The 27,724-nt window shown below is 51.9% G+C and overlaps 3 protein-coding genes across 3 annotated transcripts; all 3 read left to right on the forward strand.

Annotated features, from left to right (window-relative positions):
• Positions 1–5,036: 5,036 nt before the first annotated feature.
• On the forward strand, positions 5,037–14,300 carry CD22 (CD22 molecule; the record flags this gene model as incomplete). Its single annotated transcript, XM_079723100.1, has 13 exons — positions 5,037–5,166; positions 5,445–5,819; positions 6,744–7,037; positions 8,383–8,649; positions 8,785–9,048; positions 10,319–10,576; positions 10,782–11,042; positions 11,125–11,388; positions 12,738–12,834; positions 12,988–13,063; positions 13,255–13,379; positions 13,775–13,859; positions 14,169–14,300. The coding sequence occupies exons 1-13, from the start codon at positions 5,133–5,135 to the stop codon at positions 14,298–14,300; spliced, it is 2,532 nt and encodes an 843-aa protein (XP_079579226.1). The 5' UTR covers positions 5,037–5,132.
• Positions 14,301–20,223: 5,923 nt separating this feature from the next.
• FFAR1 (free fatty acid receptor 1) lies at positions 20,224–21,126 on the forward strand (the record flags this gene model as incomplete). The annotated part of the gene is made up of 1 exon (XM_079723121.1): positions 20,224–21,126. The coding sequence occupies one exon, from the start codon at positions 20,224–20,226 to the stop codon at positions 21,124–21,126; it is 903 nt and encodes a 300-aa protein (XP_079579247.1).
• A 3,620-nt stretch (positions 21,127–24,746) lies between these two features.
• On the forward strand, positions 24,747–26,153 carry FFAR3 (free fatty acid receptor 3; the record flags this gene model as incomplete). Its single annotated transcript, XM_079724068.1, is given in 7 exon segments — positions 24,747–24,812; positions 24,816–24,858; positions 25,125–25,315; positions 25,317–25,550; positions 25,554–25,712; positions 25,714–25,840; positions 25,843–26,153. Coding segments are annotated over 7 exon segments (1,131 nt in total).
• Between the last annotated feature and the right edge of the window lie 1,571 nt (positions 26,154–27,724).

Here is a 27,724-nt window from a genome sequence, read left to right on the forward strand (position 1 = left end):
TGTTCTCTATAGCGGCTGTATCAATTTACATTCCCACCAACAGTGCAAGAGGGTTCCCTTTTCTCCACACCCTCTCCAGCATTTATTGTTTGTAGATTTTTCTGATGATGGCCATTCTGACTGGTGTGAGGTGATACCTCACTGTAGTTTTGATTTGCATTTCTCTAATGATTAGTGATGTTGCGAAACCTTTCATGTGTTTGTTGAGAATCTGTATATCTTCTTTGGAGAAATGTCTGTTTAGGTCTTCTGGCCATTTTTGGATTGGGTTGTTTGTTTTTTGATATTGAGCTGCATGAGCTGCTTGTAAATTTTGGAGATTAATCTTTTGTCAGTTGCTTCATTTGCAAATATTTTCTCCCATTCTGAGGGTTGTCTTTTGGTCTTGTTTATGGTTTCCTTTGCTGTGCAAAGGCTTTGAAGTTTCATTAGGTCCCATGTGTTTATTTTTGTCTTTATTTCCATTTCTCTAGGAGGTGGGTCCAAAAGGATCTTGCTGTGATTTATGTCATAGAGTGTTCTGCCTATGTTTTCCTCTAAGAGTTTGATAGTGTCTGGCCTCACATTTAGGTCTTTAATCCATTTTGAGCTTATTTTTGTGTATGGTGTTAGGGAGTGATCTAATCTCATACTTTTACATGTCCCTGTCCAGTTTTCCCAGCACCACTTATTGAAGAGACTGTCCTTTCTCCACTGTACATTCCTGCCTCCTTTATCAAAGATAAGGTGACCATATGTCCGTGGGTTTATCTCTGGGCTTTCTATCCTGTTCCATTGATCTATATTTCTGTTTTTGTGCCAGTACCGTACTGTTTTGATTACTGTAGCTTTGTAGTATAGTTTGAAGTCAGGGAGCCTGGTTCCTCCAGCTCCGTTTTTCTTTCTCAAGATTGCTTTGGCTATTCGGGGTCTTTTGTGTTTCCATACAAATTATGAAAGTTTTTGTTCTATTTCTGTTAAAAATGTCAGTTGTAGTTTGATAGGGATTGCATTGAATATGTAGATTGCTTTGGGTAGTATAGTCATTTTCACAATGTTGATTCTTCCAATCCAAGAGCATGGTATATCTCTCCATCTATTTGTATCATCTTTAATTTCTTTCATCAGTGTCTTATAATTTTCTGCATACAGGTCTTTTGTTTCCTTAGGTAGGTTTATTCCTACCTAAGGTATTTTATTCTTTACCATTTGAAATGGTAGGACCAAATGGTCCTTTACCATTTGTTGAAATGGTAAATGGGAGTGCTTCCTTAATTTCTCTTTCAGATTTTTCAGATTTTTCATTAGTGTATAGGAATGCAAGAGATTTCTGTGGATTAATTTTGTATCCTGCTACTTTACCAAATTCATTGATTAGCTCTAATAGTTTTCTGGTAGCATCTTTAGGATTCTCTATTTATAGTATCATGTCATCTGCAAACAGTGACAGCTTTACTTCTTCTTTTCTGATTTGGATTCCCTTTATTTCTTTTTCTTCTCTGATTGCTGCGGCTAAAACTTCCAAAACAATGTTGAATAATAGTGGTGAGAGTGGGCAACCTTGTCTTGTTCTTGATCTTAGTGGAAATGGTTTCAGTTTTTCACCATTGAGGACAATGTTGGCTGTGGGTTTGTCATATATGGCCTTTATTATGTTGAGATAGATTCCCTCTGTGCCTACTTTCTGGAGAGTTTTTCTGATAAATGAGTGTTGAATTTTGTCAAAAGCTTTTTCTGTATCTATTGAGACGATCATATGGTTTTTATTCTTCAATTTGTTAATATGGTGTATCACATTGATTGATTTGTGTATATTGAAGAATCCTTGCATTCCTGGAATAAACCCCACTTGATCATGGTGTATGATCCTCTCAATATGCTGTTGGATTCTGTTGCTAGTATTTTGTTGAGGATTTTTGCATCTATGTTCATCAGTGATATTGGCCTGTAGTTTTCTTTCTTTGTGACATCTTTGTCTGGTTTTGGTATCAGGGTGATGGTGACCTCATAGAATGAGTTTGTGAGTGTTCCTCCCTCTGCTATATTTTGGAAGAAGGATGGGTGTTAGCTCTTCTCTAAATGTTTGATAGAATTCGCCTGTGAAGCCATCTGGTCCTGGACTTGTTTGTTGGAAGATTTTTAATCACAGTTTCAATTTCAGTGCCTGTGATTAGTCTGTTTATATTCTCTATTTCTCCCTGGTTCAGTCATGGAAGGTTGTGCTTTTCTAAGAATTTGTCCGTTTCTTCCAGGTTGTCCATTTTATTGGCATATAGTTGCTTGTAGTAATCTCTCATGATCCTTTGTATTTCTGCAGTGTCAGCTGTTTTCTCCTTTTTCATGTCTGATTCTATTGATTTGAGTCTTCTCCCTTTTTTTCTTGATGAGTCTGGCTAATGGTTTATCAATTTTGTTTATCTTCTCAAAGAACCAGCTTTTAGTTTTATTGATCTTTGCCCTTGTTTCCTTCATTTCTTTTTCATTTATTTCTGATCTGGTCTTTATGATTTCTTTCCTTCTGCTAACTTTGGGGTTTTGTGTTCTTCCTTCTTTAATTGCTTTAGGTGTAAGGTTTGGTTGTTTATTTGAGATGTTTCTTGTTTCTTAAGGTAGGCTTGTATTGCTATAAACTTCCCTCTTAGAGCTGCTTTTGCTGCATCCCATAGATTTTAGGTCATTGTGTTTTCATTGCCATTTGTTTCTAGGTATTTTTTAATTTCCTCTTTGATTTCTTCAGTGATCTCTTGGTTATTAAGTAATATTCTTTTGTAGACGTTTTCTTTATCCACTCATCCATCAATGAACACTCAGGTTGCTTGCATGTTTGCAGGGAACATTGGGGTGCAGATATCTTTTCCAGTTAACATTTTGTTTCCTTCAGATAAATACCCAGAAGTGGCTTTGTTGCCAAAGAGAGCTGGGGGGGTGTGGCCAAGAAGAGTGAAAATCAGTCACTGACGACTTTGCTGTGCTTCCCCTTTCACTCTTAGATGCTGCCAGGATCCCTGAAGACAGAAGACACATGAGGAAACAGGTAAAAACTATTTTGTTCTCTTTTGCATTCAACAAGCAAGTAGGGAGCTGCTGCCATGTGCCAGGCACAATTCTAGGGGCTGGGAGCACAGTGGGACCCCCCTCTCTTTCTCTTGCCTGTGTGACAACAGGTAGTAATCCCCGGTCTTTGAGCATCTCCCTTGCCAGGCCTGGCATGTCTTCTGAGAGCAGGAGGCATCACTGGGTGCCCAGGAGGGAAGAATGGACTCAAGGAGGCCGGCTCTGAGGCTCTGCAAGGCTCTAAACAGGCCCGTGTTGAGCAGACCACGGGTCCAGAGCCTTTGTGCCCAATGCCGACTGTTCCCAGCGTTCCATGCCCCATCCTGCCTCAGCTGCCTTCCATGCGCAGGCCTGGGGCCCACTTCTTGTGCTCCAGAGACTTCCTGGAGCTCCGTGGGGTAAGCATGCAGCCCTGCTCTGAGAAGCACCCCTCTTCCACTGGTCTTGGCATTCTCCAGCTGGTCCCCAATGAGGGTGTGACTGGTGGCTGCTGGCAGAGGGAGTACCCTGGCCCAGCTGCTGGAGGCTAGTCTTTGCCATGGGGAATGGAATCTGGCCCTGACCATAGCCCTTGTGGAGACCCAGAGGGAGCCCAAAGTGCATCCCTCAGAACACTGACCCTGCAGCCCTGCCAAGTTTCTCATGGAAAACGTAAAATAGTTCCCATGGCTAAAGAAGTGTGGGTCGTGTACTCTACTCTAGCCCCCACGCTGGGAGATGCATGATGCACATACAGCTGGTTAAAGGGTTTGAAAAGGCCTGCACTAAAGACTCCTATTTCACTTTTTAAAATCCAGCTTCTCTCAAATGGATGTGACCTTGAGGACTTTTTTCTGTGTAACACTATTAGCACCTGCAGGGCTATATGAGCTCTGCATGGAGAGTCTGCCCTAATCCATGCCCAGGCCAGACCAGCACGGCCGCCATGCCTGGGGACAGACCCCCTTCCTACTTTCAGCCAGCAGCCTAGCTTTCCCCACACCGGTCCTGGACACCCAACGGTCCTTTAGCATAAGCCGTGCAGCCGGAAGAGATAAACAGCCAGCCAGAGGGGCTTGGGGAGGGGACGCCAATGTGTGGGAACTGTTGGCTGGGCAGGCGGGAGAGACGCAGGTCTGTGCTGAGACAGGAGACACACTCTGTTGGCACGTCCTGCTGGCTCCCCAGGGACAGGCATTCAGGGCACGACCATGTAAATTGGGACTTAATTTAACTCTATGTAAATGTAACTCTATGTACAAGTCCAGTGAGGTGGCGGTCCAGCTCACCGCACGTGCGCCCACACATAGAGGTGGGCAGTGGTTGCACATCGGCAGCCCTTGGACTACCTCTAGCCCACAGACAGGTTTTGTTTGACCAGCACCGTGTTTATTTGTTTTTTTTCAAAGCAGGTCATTTCACATGAAACTGGCTTCTTACTTATTTTAAAACAGTAGAAGATCAGGCAGTGCTGAGCCCACGTTCCCACTTGACTGGAATTGAGATAGTCATGGCCTTTACTCAAGACGTGTCCCCACCTGGTTGATTTGTTTCCTAACCAGCCCATGGGGGCATCTGAGTGGGACCCTTGGACCACATTCTCCTAAGTCTTTTCAGACCCTTCTAAATGCTCTCCTGGCATCATACTTAATGATTGGTTTCAGAGTTTTTTTTTCCTGGTCTTTAAAATCAAGTTTTGGTCGTGTCTCTCCCCTCTGTGAAACCCTTTGCTAGTTGACCCAAGGTAAGCTCCAGGTCACCTAGGGCCTGGCACTCGAGGTGCTCAGTAGTTTGGTGCCACCCAAAGCCTGAGAGCTGGGCAGCAAGTTTATAAAATTTTGGATGGATGGATGGAAGAAAGGAAGGAGTGCTGGGAAGAGAGAGACTAGCCTTACATGGTTCTCGGGCTGATGGGAGAGGCACAGCATATCCAGAAAAAGACCCTGTGAGCTTCCAGAATTCCATATCCTGCCATGCAAGCAGACACGGTCTTCTCGGAATCAGGGAGAAGGGATTGGAGCTCAGTGGGTGAGCAAGAAAAGCTGTCTGGAAGATGTAAGTGACCAGATGGCTTAAAGACAAACTCTTCCTGGCCCAGGCTCCCGCCTAGACACAGCACCATGCATCTCCTCGGTCCCTTGCTTCTGCTTCTCGGTAAGGATGGTGGCCTAGGCAGATCCTTGGGTCTGGGATGACTGTGGGAGCTGGAGGAGGAGGAGGAAAGATGGGGGCAGAGAAGAGTAAATGTGGGGCAGGGTGGGGACGGTCAGTGTATATGTGTGTGCATGTGTGTGTGTGTGTGTGTATACTTCTCTCTTTGTGTATCTGCCTCTCCCCCATCTCCCCCCCACCCCCGTCTCTTCAGAGGAAATTCTTTAGAGTGCTCTCATTGTCCTTCAGTAATTCTTTCTGTTCACTCTGGTGGGTTCCAGAATCCTTGGCTTTCTCTGACTCAGCCTCCTGGATGTTTGAACATCCCAAGACCCTCTACGCCTGGGATGGAGCCTGCGTCTGGATTCCCTGCCACTACCGTATCCTAAACAGGCGCTTGATAGATAACCTGACCGTGTACCACAATTATAAGTACGACAACTCCACCAAGAGCTACAATGGGACCATCCTCTATAAGAACCTAAAAATCGGGGATTTTCCTCCTCGTCAGGGAAGGGTACGATTCCTGGGAAACAGCAGAAGCAACTGCACCCTCCTCATCAATCCCGTGAAAGTCAATGACAGCGGTCAGCTGGGGCTGAGGATGACGTCTAGGGAAGACAAATGGATGGAGCCCATAAGCCTCAACATCTCTGGTAAGGCCCTGAGGATGGGTTCCTTTGTCTCGGCAATGAGGAAGGTGGGAAACACCTGACTCCTGGGACAGCTCACAAAACAGGATGCCTGCAGAGGCCAGACAGGGATGCCAGTGAGCGACCGGGGTGCCACAGGACAGTGGTGCCCGTGGCAGACTGGAGCATGGGCACTCATCCCTCCTTGAGCATCTCCCCTGCCACTCAGCCTCTGCCCATTCTAGAATCTGGCTTCCAGGTTGCCTGGCTTTTCCAGAGATGGAAATCTGAATTTTCAAGGGAAATCTCCCAATGTATTAATGTGGGGGATTAATTCTAATTAGGCCTTCGTGGCTACACGACACACGGATAGGGTGTGAACCAAACACAGGTCTGGGGCCTCCACCCCAGGGAGTGTGCTCGCTCCATTCCACGGCCTGTTTATTCGGTGGGTGGTTCTAAGCAGCCCTATGTTTGGGGTGAGAGATGCAGCTTCAGACGCTGCAATCTGAGGGCGGCCCAGCCTCGGGGAGAGCAGGGCCTGGCTGCACACAGGCCTCTCCGCTAAAGGAATCCCCTCCAGGAGCGCTGTGTGGGAGGTCTCTGATACTGAGGCCTTTGAACAGATACAGGTTTGTCCTCCAAGCTAAGCGTGTTGAACTAAACTCGTAAAATCCACTGAGGAGTGCCGGGGGAGTGGTCTGGAAAACATTTAGAAAGCAAACACCAGGGGGTGTGAACGAAGTAACCATAAAACATAAAACACAGTTTCTAAGGAGGATCAGCTTTCACAGACCTTTCAGAGGGTGTTTCGGCCGAGCAGAGAAAGGCAGGCCCGGAGAGAGGTGGATGGGACTGGCCAGGGATTCCTGATGGGTTATTTGGGGCAGGGCATCTAAAGCTGGTCCAGGCTCCCAGGCCTCCAGCGTGGCCCCTGCTCTTTTGCAGAGACGGCTCCTCCACCCCACATTGAGCTCCCTCCAGATATCCGGGAGCTCCGCGACGTCACTGTCACCTGCTTGCTGAATTTCGCCTGCTTTGAGTACCAGGTTCATCTGCAGTGGTCCCTGGAGGAGCCTGCGGTCACCTCCACCTCCCTGTCCACTGAAACTGTCTCCACCCAGAGCACTCTCACGTTCCAGCCGCAGTGGACTCACCACGGCAAGAACCTGACCTGCCAGCTCTGGGACCCCACGGAACAGCAGTTACTCTCTCAGGAAACGGTGTGGCTGGATGTGAAGCGTGAGTCTCCCCAGTGCTTCTGTGGGAGGGCCGAGGGGCCTGTCATCTCTTCACCCCCGCAGAGGGTAACAGGAGCCCACACAGAGGGGAGCGTGATGGGTCTGTGGGCACCCGCTGTTGGGAATGGTCCAGGCAGAGCCGCGGCCCCTCCTCCAACATTCCCATCATCAGCTCTGGTGTTTCAGGGGACACCTGATTCAGAATAAAATAATCTATCCTCAAACCATGACCTGATTTGGGGATCACCTTGTTAAGGGTTTTTTGTTCCTCTGGGGGGCGGGGTGAAGAATTTTTTCACATCATTTTTTTGAGCCTCATTCATTCATTCATTCATTCAATAAATATTTGTTGTGAACCTACTAGGCCTTACTATGGTTGCCGGGGATAGAGCAGTGAGTAAAGTTCTTTTTTTTTTTTTGCGGTACACGAGCCTCTCACTGTTGTGGCCTCTCCCGTTGTGGAGCACAGGCTCCGGACGCACAGGCTCAGCGGCCATGGCTCACGGGCCCAGCCGCTCCGCGGCATGTGGGATCTTCCCGGACCGGGGCACGAACCCATGTCCCCTGCATCGGCAGGCGGACTCTCAACCACTGCGCCACCAGGGAAGCCCGTGAGCAAAGTTCTTGCCCACGTGGAACTAGCATTGCAGTCAGGGAGACAAATAGTAGATAGGTGTAAAGGGAAATAAAGAACATATGTGTAGGTGGTGCTAAGTGTATCACGAAAAAATAAAGCAGGGCGAGGACAGAGAGAGTGAGGGATGGAGGCTGAACTTGAGCTGAGACTTGGGTGAAGGGAGAGCCTGAGGCAGGCACAGCTCTGTGAGAAGAGCATTCCAGGGAGAGGAAAGAGCAAGTCCAAGGCCTTGAGGTAGGAACTTGGTGTGTCTGCCTCAGAGCAAGGAGCCAGCAAGCTTGGCACTGCATCCAAGGGGCCCAGCGGTAGGAAAGGAAGGCTGAGAGAGACCAGGACACTAGATCTCGTGGGCTGCAGTGAGGGTTTTGGATTTTTCTCTAAGTGTGGAATCCACTGAACGGTTTCAAGCAGGAGAGTGGCAAGGTCTGAGGGACAGTCCTGGGAATGCAGCTGGCTGCTGGTGGAGACCAGACCTTCGGGGTCTGGGGTGTGGGGAGCAGAGAACCGAGTTGGGAGGCTGTGATGGTCAGTCACCTGGTGCTTGGACCAGCCCACCCTTGTTGACAAGGGTGACAGTGAGTGGCTACACACGCTTGCCCGCTCTGTATAGGCCGCTGCTTTATCAGAATAAAAGCCCTGCAACTTGTCAGCACTTCACAGCCTCTGAGAATTCCCCATCCCCTCCCTCACTGTCCCTCTGTTCCTGCAGATGCGCCAAAGTTGAAGATCCAGGTCAGTCCCAGAGAAGCCACTGTAACAGAGGGAGAGTCTGTGACCATGACGTGCCAGATTGTCAGCAGCAACCCACGGCACCAGAGTGTGTCCTGGCTCAGGGACGGGCACCCGCTGGTGGGGGAGGAGACACCCACGCTCACTCTGCCCCATGTGACCAGGATGATGAGTGGGCAGTACCAGTGCGAGGCCCACAACGATGTGGGCTCAGAAAAGTCGGAAGCAGTGGACCTCCAAGTGCACTGTGAGCCTCCTGGGAGCTGGGGAAGGGCCAGGCCGGGGGTCAGCAGGGGCGCCTTCCAGGCCATGGGAGGGGAGCCCCGAGGCCTCTGCTCACTGCCCGCCCCCCCAACCCCCTGGCCTCGGCCTCTTCTTCCAGATGCTCCGGAACCTTCCAGGGTTCAGATCCTCTCCTCGCCAACTAAGGAAGGAAATAAAGTAGAGCTGACTTGTATATCACTGGCCAATCCTCCTCCAACAAATTACACCTGGTACTACAATGGGCTAGAAATGCCTGGAAAGACGGACAGGACCTTCCAGATCCCAGAGGTCCTCCTCAGGCACGCCGGGGAGTACTCCTGCTTGGCGGAAAATAGTCTTGGTCCTGGACAGGTTGGCCAGGAAGCTGATTTGGAAGTCCACTGTGAGTAGTCGCAGAGCTACTGGAGGGAAGAGATGACTCTGGGGGCAGGAGGAAGGCAGACGAGCCCGCGAAGGGATAGCAAGCAGAAACCAGGGGCTCCTGGCAGATAAGCTTCTTGGGGGGAGTGTCGTGTTCACAGTTGTGTCCTTAGCACCAGACAGGGCCTGGCTCACGGGAGGTGCTCAGTAGATGCTTGTTGACTTGAATAAATGGCAAGATGCCAGGGTCCCACGAGGGATGCAGAGACTTGGCATCACTCGGCAGTGGCCGAGTCCCTGAAGGGGTCCTGAAGTTTTCGAGAACTGGGGCAAAATGCTTCATTACCTCTCGGTTGTCAGACCCTGTTTAACACAGTGAGTCTTGACACTGAGGGGAGCCCAGGACAAAGAGAATCCCTAGGTTTGATCCTTGGACACTGGGATGTCATAGTCAGGGCCAGATACTCTGATGTGGATGCCCAAATCCTGAAATCTAGACACCGGATACGTGATAACAGCAGCAGCAGAAGCAGCATGTATTGCGTGTTCACCACACACCACAGGGCTCTAACAGCATCCTCTCACTCCATCCTCCAGTGATTCCACAAGGTTAGCTACTCACAGGACCCCATTTGACAGATGAGGCAACTGAGGCCTGCAGCCCATGGTCACACAACTCCAAGGGGCAGGTTGCGGCAGTCTGGATCCAGAGCTATGCTTTTCTTTCTCTTTTTCAAATTAATGCCCTTACTGTAGTGACCCGGCTCCGCGTCCCAGACCCGTGCAGAGACCCACAAAGAGTGGCCCCTGCCTTGCACGGCACCACATGGACTCCGCCCAGAGCTGTGCTCTTAACCACTGCACCATCCTGTCTCAAACCACAACCAGGCCAAATGGCCAGGGCAGGGTTTCTGTCCTCAGAGGCAAGAGGGAAGCACAAGCCTTCCTTTGGCTAATAGAGGAAACTGCGTGAATGCAGGGCACAGGAAGGGGGAAGAGGAAGCAGGAAGGAACAGGTCTTATGGGCGGCTGGCTTTTTTTTTTTTTTTTTTTTTGCGGTACGCGGGCCTCTCACTGTTGTGGCTTCTCCCGTTGCGGAGCACAGGCTCCAGACACGCAGGCTCAGCGGCCATAGCTCACGGGCCCAGACGCTCCGTGGCATGTGGGATCCTCCCGGATCGGGGCACGAACCCATGTCCCCTGCATCGGCAGACGGACTCTCAACCACTGCGCCACCAGGGAAGCCCTGGGAGGCTGACTTTTCTTGACCCACCTCTCTGGTTTTCTTCCAGATCCCCCCAAGGAGGTAATCACAGTGATTCAAAACCCCACACCGATTCGAGAAGGAGACAGTGTGATCCTGTCCTGTACCTACAATTCCAGTAATCCCGAAGTTACCCGATATGAATGGAATCACCTAGGCTTCCAGGACCAGCTATTACCTGCTAAGCTGACGATTCTAAAAGTTGCCTGGGACACAGGGCCAGTCAAATGCGCAGCCTGTAACCAGTGGTGCTTGTGGTCTCCCCCTGTCAACCTGGATGTCCAGTGTGAGTGCCCTGGGCCGGGGGAGCTGGGGGGTGGCCCAGTTGGGGGGCGGGGCTCTAAGGGTGAGGAGACCGAAGCCTGAACCACAGTCCTCACAGAGAATTGAGGGATGAGAGTCAGGCCTCAGGGCCAAGGGGAGAGGAATTCTCAGGGAACAGGAAGAGGGGAAGAGACCCAAGAGGTCAGCCTGAGGTCCTTGTTCTCCAGATGCCCCTAAAGATGTCAGTGTCCAGGTCACTACCCACAATGAGATCCGCTCTGGGCACCCGGTCCTCCTCCAATGTGACTTCTTAAGTAGCCGCCCCAAGGATGTCCGCTTCTTCTGGAAGAAAAATGGAATCCTTCTGGAGGAAGGAAAGAAACTGAGCTTTGATGCCATCTCTCCAGAAGATGCTGGAATTTACAACTGCTTGGTCAACAATTCCATAGGACAGACCTCGTCTAAGCCCTGGGCTCTCCAAGTGCTGTGTGAGTGGCTGGAGCCAGAGGCTGGGAGCAGAGATGGGCAGGTGACTGGCTACCCGGATCCTGACTTCGCTTCTACTTACAGATGCACCCAGGAGCCTGCATGTGTCCATCAGCCCGAAAGACAGAGTGGTGGAAGGGAAGAAGGCAGTCCTGACGTGCGAGAGTGATGCCAACCCACCCACCTCCCACTACGCATGGTTTGACTGGAATAACCAAGACCTCCGCCATTATGATCAGATGCTGAGATTGGACCCTGTGACGCTGCAGCACTCAGGCGCCTATTGGTGCCAGGGGACCAACAGGCTGGGCCGGGGCCAGTCGCCGCCCACCACCCTCACTGTCTACTGTAAGGGCCCTTCCCTCTTCTTCTCTAGCCCTGGCCACTCCTGCGGCGTGTGTTCCGGACCTCCTCCCCGCTCCTGCACGGAGGGTGGGGAGTGGGCAGCCTGTGCGCTCAGAGGCACCCCTTCTCCACACACAGCTCCTCTGTCTTCCCTCCTCCCCGATCAGTCTCTCGCCACCCCAGGAGGATTCAGGCTGCCCCTACCTTCCAGACGTCCTGAGCTCCTCCTGGCTCCCTCTCTCTGCGTCTCTCTCTCTCTGTCTCACCCATGATAGGCTGCTTGTTTCTACCTTTTGAGATTGTAGTGTTTTGTTTTGTTTTTTTAAAGACAATACAAGTACATGGTAAAAAAACTAAAACAGCATGACAGGGTAAATAGTGGAAGGACAGATTCCTCTCCTTTCCTGCTCCCCGACAACTCTATCCCTCCCTCCCTTGAGGCTTTCACTGTTGGCAGCTGGATATGGCCCCTCACAGAGATTTTTCTGTACGTGCACCATAGGCCTATAGAGATTTATGTCCATACACCCTTCTTTGTTGCTCAGACGGTGGGAGAGCTCACACGTTGCCCTGAACTTCCCTTTCTTCCATGTAATAACAGCACTTGGAGATTGTTCTCTATCTGTGCATATACAGGGTGTCTGAAGAGTCTGGAAACACAGGGGAAAATATTTAATTTATTTATTGTGCTTTTTTCAGGTTAATGATTGGAGCCATGGTTTTAAATTTAGAGGACTGTCACTGGCAGAGCTGGTGCTAAAGGGAGCCAGCCCGAGGGTGTCATTTGGAAAAGTTACACATTGTATAAAAACATGTCCCCTGGGTCTCCCCTCTGCAGGCACCCTGGAGACCTGACTCTTTTGCTGAGGGTGCACTGCGGTCCCGTGTACGGATGTCGAATAACTATGTGCCCACTGCCCTCCTCAAGGCTGGGTGCAGTCTCCTGCTCTGGGCACACCTGCGAAGAGAATTGTAGGCTAGGTTCCTACGTGGACTGGCTGGCTCAAAGGACAAGTGATTTTAAGCATGGCCAAGCTGCCTTCTGAAGAGGCGGCACCATTTATGAGGATGACGTGTTCTGTGTGTGCCCGAGTCTGTCACACAGCAGGAGCTCCTCTTGAGAAAGAGCTGCTCTTCCCCCCTAAGGAGACGTCCAGAGGGCAGGGCTGGCTTCTCCCTCTTTCTCTGCACCACACTCCCTGGGCAAGGAGGAGATGTCGCACGGGCCAGAAGGACCGTGGCTATGCAGAGAGAAGCCAAGGATGCCTCCCAGGCAAAGATCACAGGGCAGAGCTGGCCTGCTACCTGACCGAGGCAGTGTCATCAACTGACGTACCTCCCTTCTCTATCAGACAGCTCAGCCACCATCAGCCGGCGAGTGGCCTTGGGAGTGGGGCTCTGCCTGGCCATCTTCCTCCTGGCGATCTGGGGAGTCAAGCTTCTGCAGAGGTGAGTTTCTCCCACTGCCCACCACTTTGCTCCCCCTCCGCCCATCCCAGGGAACGACCCCGGTTACTCCGTCCTGCAGCCCCCAGCAGGCCGAGTCCACAGGGTCCTCTTCCCAGGCCCCTCATCCTCCCTGAGCAGGTCTTTATTTCTCAGCTGGAAGAGGATTCGGGGACAGCAGGGGCTTCAGGAAAGTTCCAGTGGACAGAGCTTCTTTGTGAGGAATGTAAAGGTAGGATGGGAGAAAGATGAAATGCAGATCAGAGCTTCAAGTCAAGAAAGAAACAAAGTGGAAAATCAACTATGTGTCAAATTAAAAAAAAAAAAAGAAACAAAGTGGAGAGGGGTGATAAAGAGCAGAGAGGCAGGGGAGCTAGGGTGGGGCGAGGAGCGATAAGGGCCGAAGCCTTGTCTTCCTCTCAGGCTCGAAGGATCCCCCACGCTGAAGGCCCCCACTCCCTGGGGTGCTACAATCCAGTGATGGAAGATGCCGTCAGCTACGCTGCCTTGCGCTTTCCTCTTGGCGAGACTGATGCACCGACACCTGGGTACTGAGGGCACCAGGGGCGTGACACCTGCACCCTGGGAGGGATGTGGGGGGAAGAGCTCGTGTCTCGCCTGCCCTCTTTGTGCCAGGCCCGTGCTTCATCTCCTCATTCCTGCTCTGTAACAACCCCCCTGGTAACGGTCTCGGGAATTGGATCTGTTCCTGCAAACCAGGAGCATGCACAGCCAGAGTCGGTCTCTATCACCAGGGTTGGGACTTTGCGATACATACATACATACATTCACTCATTTGACATCAGCCCCTGCTGTGTGCACTAGGCATGATACAAGGGGCTGAGAGGCTGGGGGTGCTCTTAGGGTCTAGGGGAGTTGGAAGAAGGAGCAGATTTCATGCAAAAGTCTTCATTTGTGGTCATCTCTCTGCCTTCCCTCTCAGAGATGGAGCGACCTCAGAGACGCGGGGACTTTCCCCAAACGGGGACGACACGGTCACTTACTCTGTGGTGCAGAAGCGTCAAGTGGTAAGAGGGCAGGGCTATGGAAGGTGGGGAAGTGACGGGACCCGGCCTCTGCTGTGAGTTCCAGAGCCTGGGTGGGCTCGGTGCTGGCAGAGGCTGCACAGTGGGGAGGGCTGCCCAGACCCCGGTGAGGTCAGACCCAGGGCAGGCACCTCCCAGTCTGAGGCCGGCTACAGCCAGTTTCCAGACAAGGGGACTCCTGCTCGGGCTCTTGGACCCCCAGGCGGAGCTGAGGAGAGAAGGGACAGGGAAAGCGGGCTGTGGGAGGCTGGTGAGCGTGAGGCCACGCTCACCACCATGTGGCTTTCTCAGGGCGACTATGAGAACGTGACTCCAGAGGTCCTAGAAGACGAGGGGATACATTACTCGGAGATGGTCCATTTTGGGTTTGGGGAGCGGCCGCTGGCCCAGGAAGGAGTGGAATACGTGACCCTCAAGCACTGATGGGCCAAATCAGCTGAGGTGGAGGTGCCAGGGTGGTTCTGGAACTTTCTCAGCCTCCTCTGTTCAGCTACGAAGTCACACACACACACACACGTATGCACGCACGAGCACGCATGCATGCACACACACATGCATGCACGCACACATGGTCACAGTTACTGCAACCCCAGTTGGCGCAGAGAACTTTGTACATGGTCCAGAGACAGTCTTCCTTCTTAGCACTGGTAACCCCGACCCTCCAAAGGGTCTGGTCCTGGTCCTTTCCCACTCCCCTTCTCACCCAGAAATCCATCGAAATACCTATCCTGAGCTGTACAAAGCCCCGTGCCCCTTCCCAGCCATCTGCCACCACCTACCCACCCCCAAACCCCACTCCCCAGCTGGCTGTGTCCCTGCGGGGATCAGCTGGTCATTATTTTTATTGCTCTCTCTCCCCATCCCTTGGACACCTCACCCCTGCTCCGATAACTGCACTCACTAATCTTATGCGTAATTTTTGACTCCAGGGCAAAGCCCAGGGAAAGAGGAACAAAAATGAGGTAGAGACACTGCCCTGGGCTGGTTTCTTCTCTAAGAGGCATTCCGCGGGGAGGATTATGCTGCTGCGGCTCCTTTCCTCAGGGGTCTCGTGGTCTGAGACATACACTGATGTGGACAACGTGTAACAGACACAGAGCTACACAATAAACATGGCTCAGATGACACGTCAAAAAGCCAGTGAATGATTTCCAGTCTGCAGAGTCTGAGTGGGGACAGGGAGATGGGGCAGGTATCCTGGGGCTTGGGGAGAGGGGAAAGGTGACTTCACGAGCAAATCACCAGATCGGAGGGTCCATCGTCTTGTTGCCAAGAGTCCGCTGGCGTCACAGACAGAGGCTGAGTCTCGATTCTTCTGCTTAACCAGCCGAATGATCTTGGGCAAAGTTCACCGGCTTCTCTGAGCCTCAGTCTCTTCGTCTGTAACATGGAGATGCAGGTGGTTCGAGATAGGGAGTGAGGTATAACCTTATGTCACGTTATAAAAAGATTGACACAATAGCCAAAACTCCCTAAAAACCACATTCCCATCTGATTTGCATCTCTTGAAGACTATAAAAAGGGGAAGCCAATGCATTACTCACAGCACTTCTCAAAAGTGACCCTGCTGCATCATTTCACAACCCACAGCTGCCTGCCTTCTCGAAGGCCAGCTACCTTGAGGAACCTCTCAGCTTTTCTACCTCCCCCCGTGACCCCCACTAGCTCTCTAGTATGTTTCCTGGCCGACTTGCCAGGGAGGCGCTTCCGGCTTCTCCTCTGCTTCTCCGTCTGTTCTCTCTCCACCTGTTCTCCTGCTTCTCCCAGGGGGCCAAGGCCCATTCTCCTTCAGGGCAGGAACCTGTGGTTAATCATTCATCAAGATGACAGTCAGGGCTTCCCTGGTGGCGCAGTGGTTGAGAGTCCGCCTGCCGATGCAGGGGACACAGGTTCGTGCCCCGGTCCAGGAAGATCCCACATGCTGTGGAGCAGCTGGGCCCGTGAGCCATGGCCGCTGAGCCTGCGCGTCCAGAGCCTGTGCTCCACAGCGGGAGAGGCCACAACAGTGAGAGGCCCGCGTACCGCAAAAAAAAAAAAAAAAAAAAAAAAAGATGACAAATTCCTGGCCTGTGGTGGGCGCTCTGAAGGCACCGCCTTCCTTAGCTGCCTTACTTTCCCATCTGCTCGATCCAGATGCTCTCTGAGAGGTTGTCCTTGGGATGCCCAAGGAGTGGGGCATTGATTTCCCCATCAACCTACTTTGTTCCTGGTTTGATGTCTTTTTTTTTTTTTTTTTTTTTTCTGGCTGCACCACGTGGCTTGCAGGATCTTAGTTCCCCGACCAGGGATTCCACCTGGGCCCCGACAGTGAAAGTGCCAAGTCCTAACCACTGGACCGCCAGGGAATTCCCTGGTTTGAATTGTTGTGAGCACCATCCACTTTTCTGGAGAAAGGGAAGGCTTCGAGAACTGTTGACATGAGAGGGCAAGGGTCTGGGGACCAGTATCATTCAACCATTTATTCAGCAAACATCTACTGAACACCTCCCACTGCGTCCACCACAGAGCCAGTTGTTGGGGTACAAAAGATACAACATGGTCCTAATCTTGGGGGTCTCTAGTCTAGGCGTCCAGAGGGTTTTAGGAGCTGAAGGACCTAAAGGCAGCCGCCAGCCTGATGAGGCCTGGCACGGGCTCCCTGGCAACCAGCGGGTGACTTCCCATCCTGGACCTGAGCCTGACTGCTGATATCAGCCTACTTCATGACCAATTGCCCGAGAGATGTGGCTGTCCTCAGGCCCTGCTGAGGTGTGCACAGCAGATGACTAGGCAGCGCTGGGGCTAGAACACAGGCAGCCCCCGACCCAGCCCCGGACCTCACCGTCCACTTGGAGCCTAGACAATTGACCATTCGTCTGACTCACTGAGTCCCTGCTATGTATGCAACAAGCAGTGGACAAAGCACACAGAAAGCGTTGCCTTCACTGACCAACATTCTAGTGGAGGAGCCGGCAAATCTGACGTTGCAGAGTCGTGGGTGCTTGGAAGAAACCACAATGCAAGATGAAAGCAGAGGGGCTGGAGCAGAGGAGGGGCCCGTTTGGATGCAGGGATCAAGGGAGGCCCTCTGAGGAGGGGGCACTGGGCAGACACCTGAATTGCCAGGTAGGAGGGCCCAACAGAGAAGAGCTTGAAGACGCGCTGTCTCCCTTTATAAATGTATTTATTTATTTTTGGCTGCGTTGGGTCTTCGTTGCTGCATGCAGCTTTCTCTAGTTGGGGCTACTCTTTGTTGCGGTGCACAGGCTTCTCATTGCGGTGGCTTCTCTTGTTGTGGAGCACGGGCTTTAGGTGCACAGGCTTCAGTAGTTGCGGCTCGCGGGCTCTAGAGCGCAGGCTCAGTAGTTGTGGAGCACGGGCTTAGTTGCTCTGCGGCATGTGGGATCTTCCCAGACCAGGGCTCGAACCCGTGTCCCCTGCACTGGCAGGCAGAGTCTTAACCACTGCACCACCAGGGAAGCCCCCCGCTGTCTCCCTTTGCACCCAGCTTTGCTCATCTACCAAATGCTTGTCACAAGAGGTGAGATGGCACTCCTGTTGACTTTTCCTCAGTTCTGTCAGTTTCTCAGTGTTTCTCAAAGACAAAATACTAAACAACAGGTTGCAAGTTCTTCTACATTCCCAGGGAGGTGCTGGACAACACATGTAGGACTTAGAAGGGGGGTGACCAAGAATCAGTTTGGCTCCTGAGGTATGAAAAGGAAATGAGATGATTTCTTTGCAGGGAGCCGTGCATTTGCTGAGAATCTCAGGCTGCCTGCTCTGGAAGCCTGGTGGGAAGCGCTTCCAGGGAACCACTCAGAGAAGCTTATTCTGGGTGACTTGGATTTGGGGGAGGACACAGGGGCCTGATGACTGACACACACACCCAAGAAAGCTGAAGTCCAGAGAGACCATACTGTCAGCCTGAGGCAGGAGAGAGACAGACAGATAGAGAGACACGTGCACAGTCAGAGACAGAGAGAGAGAATCACAGAGACAGCTTAGGGCCGCTTTAAATCTCAGGAGGTCTCCTTAGAAGGGCAGGATGACCCCAACAGGGAGGTGAACGACCAAGTTCTCAGGGCCTGAGAGGAAAGTTAAGCGACCAGCTGGAGGCACGCGGCACCTGACGTCCCTACAAGTGCCCCAGGGAGGAGTCCCTTTTGACATCCATGCAGCCCAGAGAGAGGCAGGGTGGAGACCATAGCCCGGGTACTTCAGTGCCACCGAACTCGACTTTGCTTGTTCCAGGTCTCTTCTTCTCTCCCTCCTGCCAACACAGGGAGGGTCATAAACCACTGTCATCAGGTCAGAGGGGAAAGGAGAGGAGGATGGAGGAGCCCAAGGCCTGTGCAGGTGGGGGGAGAGTAGAAGCTCTAACTGGGAATGATGATCTCATTATCCCACATAGTGAATGCCAAGTGGAGATGGTATGGGTGACTAGAGGGACTTATTATCTGGGAGTGAGCCTGGGCCTGCCCACAAGCTCATCCAGGAGTAGAGAAGACTAAGCCCTCAGAGCCGGTTTGAACGGGCTGGCGGGGGTGGGGATGGAATAAAGGTGTGTCCTGGCTGTACCACCAACCCTGCTCTTTAGAGGTGCTGATAATTCCAAAAGATACATGAACCCCAATGTTCATTGCAGCTCTATTTACAATAGCCAGGACATGGAAGCAACCTAAATGTCCATCAACAGAGGAATGAATAAAGAAGATGTGGGTACATATATACCATGGAATATTACTCAGCCATAAGAAGGAACAAAATTGTTCCATTTGCAGAGACGTGGATGGACCTAGAGCCTGTCATACAGAGTGAAGCAAGGCAGACAGAGAAAAACAAATATCGAATATTAACACATATATGTGGAATCTAGAAAAATGGTACAGATGAACCTATTTGCAAAGCAGAAATAGAGGCACAGACGTAGAGAACACATGTATGGACACCAAGGGGAGGAAGGGGCGGTGGGGTGAACTGGGAGATTGGGATTGACATATATACACTGCTATGTATAAAATAGATAACTAATGAGAACCTACTGTATAGCACAGGGAACGCTACTCAGTGCTCTGTGGTGACCTAAATGGGAAGGAAATCCAAAAAGGAGGGGATATATGTATACGTATAGCTGATTCACTTTGCCATACAGCAGAAACTAACGCAACATTGTAAAGCAACTATATTCAATAAAAATTTAAAAAAAAAAAGTGCTGGCTACGCACTCTTCACTCCCCCCAGGAAAAGCCCACATTGCTAACCTCTCCCGTTCCTGTGTTTGCATCATCTTGGACCCTCACCTCCTTCTGAGATGCCCCATTAGCTGCTCATCCAGGCTGTGAGTGCCTCAGGCTAATGGCCCTGCCTCCCCGCCCTTCTCTCCCTTCCGGCTCACTGCCCATCCTGGCCACCCTCCCTCAGGGGACTCCTGAGCCTCAGAGACACCTGGCAGCACCAAGAGGTGAGTCCCTCTTTCTGTGGCTTCTCTCCCCACAACAATTTTTCCCCAGATCCCCAGATGCCTCCGCTTAGGGGGAACCCCTGAAGCTGGCTAAAGTCATTCCCTGTGACACCAATGGGACCTGGCTTACCCCTGGACTCTCCCCGGGCGACCTCCTTCTCCTGCCCTTTTCTACAACCTACACCTCGACTTCCCCTCGGCTAGGCGTTGCCACCAGCCCCGCACTGCCTGCTGTAGGGGAACAGCTCCTTCTCTTTCCAGGGAACTGGGGAAGGGGTGCGAACACAGGAATCTAGCTTCCTTTCCTGAGAAAGATACATACTGTCGGGCTCAACTCTGTTCATTTTTTTCTTCTTTTTTTTAAAGATTTTTTTTGATGTGGACCATTTTTAAAGTCTTTATTGAATTTGTTACAATATTGTTTCAGTTTTATGTTTTGGTTTTTTGGCCACGAGGCATGTGGGATCTTAGCTGCCTAACCAGGGATCGAACCCGCAGCCCCTGCATTGGAAGGCGAAGTCTTAACCACTGGGCCACCAGGGAAGTCCCTCAACTCTGTTCTGAATTCTCTCCACCGCTTGTCTCCCCAGAGTCTCAGAAATCAAGAGACCTTCCTTCTTCTGGGACCTGCACGCCTGTGTTCCATCTCCTCTCGTTACACCACGATCGCTCGCTTCATTTTAAGGGGGCACATGGTGGAGAGAAAACAGTGGACTGACGGCTAGTGGTCCTCGCTTCTAATCCAGGCCACCTCCCCCTACGGGCGTCTGTCTCCCCAGCTATCCCACTAGATGGCTTCTCGCACCCTGAGCAAGTGCTGAAACCAGTCTGTGACTCTGGGAGCCCCCTTTCCGGGCCCTGAGATCTGGGGGCAGGGAGCCAGTGGTGCGCACGAGGGGCCCCATGCACCTGCCCCCGCAGCTCTCCTTCGCCCTCTATATGGCCGCCTTCGCGCTGGGCTTCCCGCTCAACGCCCTGGCCATCGCAGGCGCCGTGTCCCACGCCCGGCTGCGCCTCACCCCCAGCCTGGTCTATGCCCTCCACCTGGGCTGCTCTGACCTCCTGCTGGCGACGTCTCTGCCCCTGAAGGCGGCGGAGGCCCTGGCCGGGGGAGCCTGGCCCCTGCCGACCTCACTCTGTCCTGCCTTCGCCCTGGTCCACTTCGCTCCGCTCTACGCGGGCGCGGGCTTCCTGGCCGCCCTGAGCGTCGGCCGCTACCTGGGAGCCGCCTTCCCCTTGGGCTACCAAGCTGCCCGGAGGCCGCGCTATTCCTGGGGCGTGTGTGCGGCCATATGGGCCCTTGTCCTCTGTCACCTGGGGCTGGTCTTTGGGTTGGAGGCTCCGGGAGGCTGGCTGGACAATACCACCAGCTCGCTGGGCATCAGCACGCCAGTCAATGGCTCTCCAGTCTGCCTGGAGGCCTGGGACCCGGCCTGGGCGGGCCCTGCGCGCTTCAGCCTCTCTCTGCTGCTCTTCTTTCTGCCCCTGGCCATCACGGCCTTCTGCTACGTGGGCTGCCTCCGGGCACTGGCCCGCTCGGGCCTGAGCCACAGAAGGAAGTTAAAGGCGGCCTGGGTGGCCGGTGGGGCTCTGCTCACACTGCTGCTCTGCTTGGGACCCTACAATGCTTCCAACGTGGCTGGCTTCCTGCACCCCAGCATCGGAGGCTGCTGGCGGAAGCTGGGGCTCATTACAGGTGCGTGGAGCGTGGTGCTCAACCCACTGGTGACCGGCTACTTGGGAGGGGGCACTGGCCGGGGCACAACACGTGGGGCAAAAACAAAAGGGGGGCCGTCCCAGAAGTAGTCATCACTGCAGGGGGGGAGGGGCAGGGAGCAGGAGACCCAGACTGCTTCTCCAGGCGCTTGGTGAGGGCTGCGCCAAAGGAACTGCGGGGCGGTTTTGCCTGGGGGGCATCCCCGGAGCCACTTATGGGAAGAACTGAGCCTGGCAGAAGATGGCATCCCAGGTGGAGAAAGAATGGAGGCCTGGAGCTGGGTCACAGGAAGAAGGTAAGCTGCCTCGGCACACATCTGCGCGATTTCCCACCTCTGTCCGTTTCTCTTCTCCCGAGTCCTGACTGGCCTGACTGCCAGTGTGCCCTGTGGGGAAGGAGGGAGGGAGGTTTGCTTCTAAGCCACAGGAACTGCCGCCACTCTGATGGCATACTTTGGGAGATGTTACTCCAAAATCATTTCCTAGGAAAGACCATTTTGAACTTCTGAATAAGAGGCCGGAGGCAAGGTAATGGCACTGTTATACCACTTGACACCCACAAGGGAGCAGCATTAGAACTGTGAACAGGACGCTGATAGGAAAAGATGCTGGGGGAAGGGAAAACACTAGCAACACCAGAAATATACGTGACAGTCACCATGCCAAATGCCTTACAACTGTTGTCTCATTTCATCCTCCCACATTCCTCTGATTTAGCCATGCGGCTGCTGTACAGACGAGCAGACTGCTCACTGCAAGAGGGTATCAGGCAGAGGGGCAAACACCGACTAAATTCTACCCTGTGCTTTGCTCACCAAGCCGTGGGCCTGGCATGGGGCTGCTTCCAACCAGGGGAAGCAGCAACTTATTCTAATTTGAACAAAGGCACTCCTCAAGCAGTGCACCCTGGTGCTGGGCTGTGCTCACCTGCAGGGTGTACCTTTTCCTAATTTGCACTAAGGTGCTACATAAGTTGGCTGTGGTGCTGGAACCAGGTATGATTATCATCTTCATTTTGCAGGGTTTAGAAATATACCCGAGGCCCTACAGCAAAGAAGGGGTGGACATAGGATGTGACCCTTCCAGGAGGATCAGGGGACATTTGGAAAACTTGGGGTATCAGGGTTAACGCCTGTCCTTGTGGTCCCTTTTGAGAAGGTGAATGGTAGCACCCTGAACCCGAGGGAGAGTGGGCAGAGGGCAGTGGCCGCGAGAGCCAGAAGTCTGGGCGTCTGCTCTGAGGCGAGGAGTAGGAAACAGACTTGTTCCTCTAATGACGATAAAGACATGAACACACAGAAGCAAAAAAGTGGTAGCTACGTGCCTGACAAGCACGAACTGGTTTACACAAGTTATCTCTTTTCGTGCCTAAATGTCTACAAGGGGGGACTCCCCCGGAGGGCCAGCGGTTAAGACCCTGCACTTCCACTATAGGGGGCACGGGTTCGATCCCTGGTCGGGGAACTAAGATCCCACGTGCCGCGTGGTACGGCCAAAAAGAAAAAGAAAAATGTCTACAAGGGCAAGGATTTTTGTTTCATTTGCTGATACATCCTCAGCAACTAGCAGAGAGCCGAGCACACGGTGGGCTTGCAGTTAATATTTGCTGAATGAGTGAATGCTCATAACAGCCTTCCAAAAAAGTCTTATTATCCCTGTTTAAAAATATGGAAATGGGCCAGAGAAGTTCAGTCACTTGCCCAAGGCTCTGCCGAAGCCAGAAACACGTTTGTTCTCTGCGCAGTGGTGACATCAGAGGATTTCAGCCGGAGGCCGAACTCCAGCCCAGGCAGCTCCTCCTGTAACACGAGAACCACTCTCCCTTCCACAGCACCGGAGCACCTGCTGGTGCAGGGCCACTTCTTCCAGTGACTTGTGCCTCCTTCTCTTAGGGGAGATTTCAGTTCCTCCCTGGTTCCCCTGGGGCCCCGCACGACCCGCCCCCAGCATCCTCTGGTGACCCTCGCTCCTTGGGCCCTGAACCTTCTACCAGTGCCCCTAGCAGGTCAAGCCTGTGCACCGCCCCCCATTCCCTCTGCTTGCGCTCTTTGCTCCAGGGGCTCTCAGCCTCTGTGTTACTGATGTCTTTACTATCCTCCCACCACTCAGACCCCCACCCTGAGACTGCTGTACTTCCCCCCCAAGACTGCTGTACTTCTTGTTTTGTTCACTGCTGTACTTCTAACAACTTATTTGAGATAAAATTTACATATCATAAGATTCACCCACGTTAAATGTACAATTCCGTGATCCTTAGTAAATTTACCAAGGTGTGGATTATATTATATCACTATAATCCAATTTAGGACATTTTTATCACCCCAAGGAGATCCCTCATGTTCACTTACAGTTAACCCCATTTCCACTCTCAGTCCCCAGGCCACCAGTAATCTACCTTCTGTCTCTACACATTTGCCTATTCTGGACATTTCATAAAAATGGAAACATACATGGTCTTCTATGTCTGGCTTGTTTCACCTAGCACAATGTTTTTAGGTTTATCTGTGTTATGGTATACATGGGTATACATGGGTATTTCATTACTTTTCATTGCCAAATAGTATTCTATTGTATGGCTATGCCACATGGTTTATCCATTCATTGGCATAAGACCACCAGGTGATGTTTCCACTTTTTGGTTATTATGACTAATGCTATTATGAATATTTATGAGCAAGTCTCTGCGTGGACATATGTTTTCATTTCTCTTAAGTAGATACCTATAGCAGAACCGGGTTAAGTGGTAGATTTATGTTTACCTTTTTAAGAAACTGCCCAACTGCCTTCCAAAGTGACTCCATCATTTTACATTCTCACCAGCAATGTATGAGGATTTCCATTTCTCCACATCCTCACCAACACTTGGTATTATCTGATTTTTTTTTTTTTTGCTTATAGCCATTCTAGTGGGTGTATGAAATGGTATCTCACTGCATTCCATAAATATTTGAATGAATAAGTAAATACTCTCTGAAGCTGGACAGAAGTTTGAACCCTGGTGGCGATACTTAACAAGCTGTATTACCTGGAGTGAATCACTTCCCCACTGTGAGGATTTCAAGACATAAGGTGATGCCCTGAGAAGCAGTGGGTCTGCTATGGATTATGTGCCCACTGAAAGGTAGCTGTCATCATCATTGCCACCAATGTTAATATTATAACTATCAGTCCAGAGACAAGCCCACTTGAGTGACTGGCAGCCGGCATCTGTGGTGACAGCCGGCATCTGTGGTGACAGCCGGCATCTGTCAAGGGCTCACCATAGTTACCACTTAACTTAGCCTTTGACATGTATTAACGCTTTAATGTACACAAGCCTATGAGATTGGTCATGATTATCCCTGTTTTATAGATGAGAAAGCAGAGATACAGAGGGCTTAAGTCACTTGCCCCAAATCACAGAGTCAGTAAATGATAGGACCAGCATTGAACCCAAGCCCAGGCTCCAGAGCCCAAGCTCTACATCACTGTATCACACTTCCTACCCTTACAACAAGGCAAACTGGATGAGTGCCATTCTAGAGGAGCAGATAAAATTCAAGTAGATGATCAGAGAGAAGAAGACGAAGTCTGCTCATCCCATCTGAGGCTGCTGGGGAGCAAGGCACGCAGGCAGTCGTGGAATTTGCCCCTCATTTTGTGGACTGGGCTGGCACTGCTAACAGAGCTAAAGGCATCTTTTGTGCCATTGCTCAGCAGCGAGTGACATTATGGGCACTGCCAGGTTTTTATCAGTTCTGCCAGATCATAGCTCACCGGACTTGTTCTGGAGGAGCTAGCAAGTTGCTGAACGGCAGAGAACTTGGGTTCTCAAACCAGCAGGTAAGCGCGGGACCCTGAGGGGCTCTGTGGACGGCACCTTGGTGCTTAGAGAAAGGAAACAGGAGACAGGGTGTGACCAGGAAGAGAAGGACAGGAAAGGGACAGGAGACAGGCTATGACCAGGAAGACAGGCAGGCTGACCCCGCTGGGGAAAGCACTGGGGGCATGAGGGAATGAGGCTGGAGACGATGTTCCCTTCTGATAGCTGAGAAGCGGATGGTGCAAGATGCCCACCCAGACTGCCATCTCTGTCCCTCTCTTGCTAGTGGCCGTGACCGTGAACACCAGCTCAGGCCGGTCCTTCTTCCTCGGCAATCACGGGCTCTACTTCTCCGTGTACCTCGTCACCTTCCTCGTGGGGCTTCCCCTCAAGCTGGAGGCCCTGGTGATCCTCGTGGACAAGTTGCAGCGCTGTCCGGTGGCCGTGCGCGTGTTCTCGCTGAACCTGACCCTATCGGCCCCGCGCCCTGTTGCTCTTCCTGCCGTTCCGCGCGGTGAAGGCAGCGAGTGGCACGCGCTGGTCCCTGCGCTTCATTGTCTGCCCCGTCTCCAGGTTCCTCTTCTTCACCACCATCTGTCTTACATCCCTCTTCCTGGCAGCTGTGAGCGACGAGCGCTTCCTGAGAGTGGCCTACCCGCTTTGGTACAAGACACGGCCAAGGCCGGGACGGGCTGGCCTGGTCAGCGGGGCCTGATGGCTCCTGGCCGCCGCTCACTGCAGGGTGGTCTATGTCACTGAATTCTCGGGGTGCTCCTCCCCGACCCAGGGTATCAACGGGACCTGCTACCTGGAATTCTGGAAGGATCAGCTGGCGGGACCTGCTACCTGGAATTCTGGCAGGATCAGCGGCCTTTCTCCTGCCCGTCCAGCTGGAGACGGCTGCGGTCCTTTTTGGGGTGCCCCTGCTCATCACCAGCTACTGCTATAGCCGCCTGGCGTGCATACTCGGTAAGGGAGCCAGCCAGCGCCGGCGGAAGAGGGTGGCGGGCTCGCAGCAGCCATGCTGCTCAACTTCCTCATCTGCTTTGGGCCCTACAACGTGTCCCATGTTGTGGTCTACAGCCAGGGTGAAAGCCCGAAGTGGAGAAGTTACGTGCTGCCCCTCAACACCCTGAATTCCTGTGTCGACCCACTTGTCTACTGTTTCTCATCATCTGGGTTCCAAGCTGACTTCCAGGGGCTGCTGGGGAGGCTGACCGGAGCCTGTGGCCCTTGGAGGCAGGAAGGCAGCGTGACACTGAAGAGTGCAGGAGAGGGGCCGCCACAGGAGCTGTCTAACATAGAGGCCAGGTAGTGAACTCTAGGAGGGCTCTGGAGCAGGTGGCTAGGTGGACTGGCCTGCAAAGCAGATCATCCCTGGGGCAGTTCCAAGCTCAAGTCAGGCAGAACCTTGGAGAGGCAGGCTGGGACTGGCACTGTTTGGGTCAGAGCAGGTACCCAGCCTTCCTCAGGATGTGCCCACAAGAGCCCAGCTCTTGATCTCGCCACACTGCCCTCCCTTCGCGTCCCCCAACATGCTCAGGGAGCGGTCAAGGTGAGAGAGAACTCTGGAGAATAAGGAGCTCCCCAGGGCAGCAGGCGGGCTCCTATGCTTTGCTGAAGGTGAAGGAGGAGTTGACAGCAGTGTCCAGGGTCTGAGGGAGCTGCCCAGTGACTTGGGACAGGAGAGAGGAAGAATCTGTCCTTCAGAACTACTGACTCAGCTGGGCAGAAATGGGGACACAGGACTCCAGGAATGAGGGAGCATCCTGCTGTCACATGCGCTCTTCCAGAAAGTTTCCACTGTTCAATAAATTCAGACTTTCAGGGACATTTATGAAAAATGACAGAAGAAAAATTACCTAAATAAATTTGGTAGCAAGCAAAAGAGAATGGTTTTTTCTTAATCTTTTTTTTTTTATGGTGTGTGTGGGTGGTGTATGTGAGTGTATCTTAGGTGGTGTTGGTGGATGGAAGGATAAAACACGAAGACTCTGAAGGAAAAGTGTTAAACTATAAGATGCCTAGTTGCTGAGAGAGGATTTGGATTGGGAGAATAAAAATAATAGCTAACCTATCTTAAGGGCTTCGCCTGACATTGTCTTCAACCTTCTCAGTAGCCGTGAGGCAGGTACTATTACTATTCCCATTTTACAGGTGAGGGAATGGGCCCGGCGAGGTGAAGTCTCTCACCTGAGATCCCATGGCCAATAAGTGATTGAAGCAGGACTGGAAGCTGAAATTAGCTGACTCTGAAACTCGGGTCCCTGAGCCACTCTGCCACCAGCTGTGTGTCATCTGCCGTGACTGGGCCCAGTCAAACTTCCAGAGGCGGCTGAGGGAGTCTGACCAGGACAAATGTAAACAGGCCACAATGAGAAACAGAACTAGATGCAAAGCAGATCGACTATTTGTGTGGATACATCCTCTTCCCAGTAAAGAAACCCTCTTGGAAAAAAAATAAATGAAGAGAATTAGTTAGCCCAGTTGACTTCGGGTTACTACAAAGACAAATGTGTGTTCTTAAGAGCTGTTTTTATCAAACTGTGATCACTTAGTAATTTTTCATTTTCCACTGAGTGGTGGTGCATGAGAAAGAGTTGGTCAGGGCCTCCTCCCCTGGGAAAGCAACCAGAGAAATGCTGGCACCTGTTTGCACTGTCAGCTTTATTATTTCCTTTTTTAATTTGCTTTTGTTTTTTAATGACAAACCAAGAAGTCTCTTACTTTATTTTTTTATTTTGGCCGCACCACACAGCATGTGGGATCTTAGTTCCTTGACCAGGGATCAAACCTGCGACCCCTGCAGTGGAAGCTCAGAGTTTTAACCACTGGACCACCAGGGAAGTCCCGGTCAGCTTTAGTTCGAAAACATTTACGGTGCAC

The sequence above is a fragment of the Hyperoodon ampullatus genome, assembly GCF_949752795.1.
Source record: "Hyperoodon ampullatus genome assembly, chromosome: 18".
Classification (NCBI taxonomy): domain Eukaryota; kingdom Metazoa; phylum Chordata; class Mammalia; order Artiodactyla; family Ziphiidae; genus Hyperoodon; species Hyperoodon ampullatus.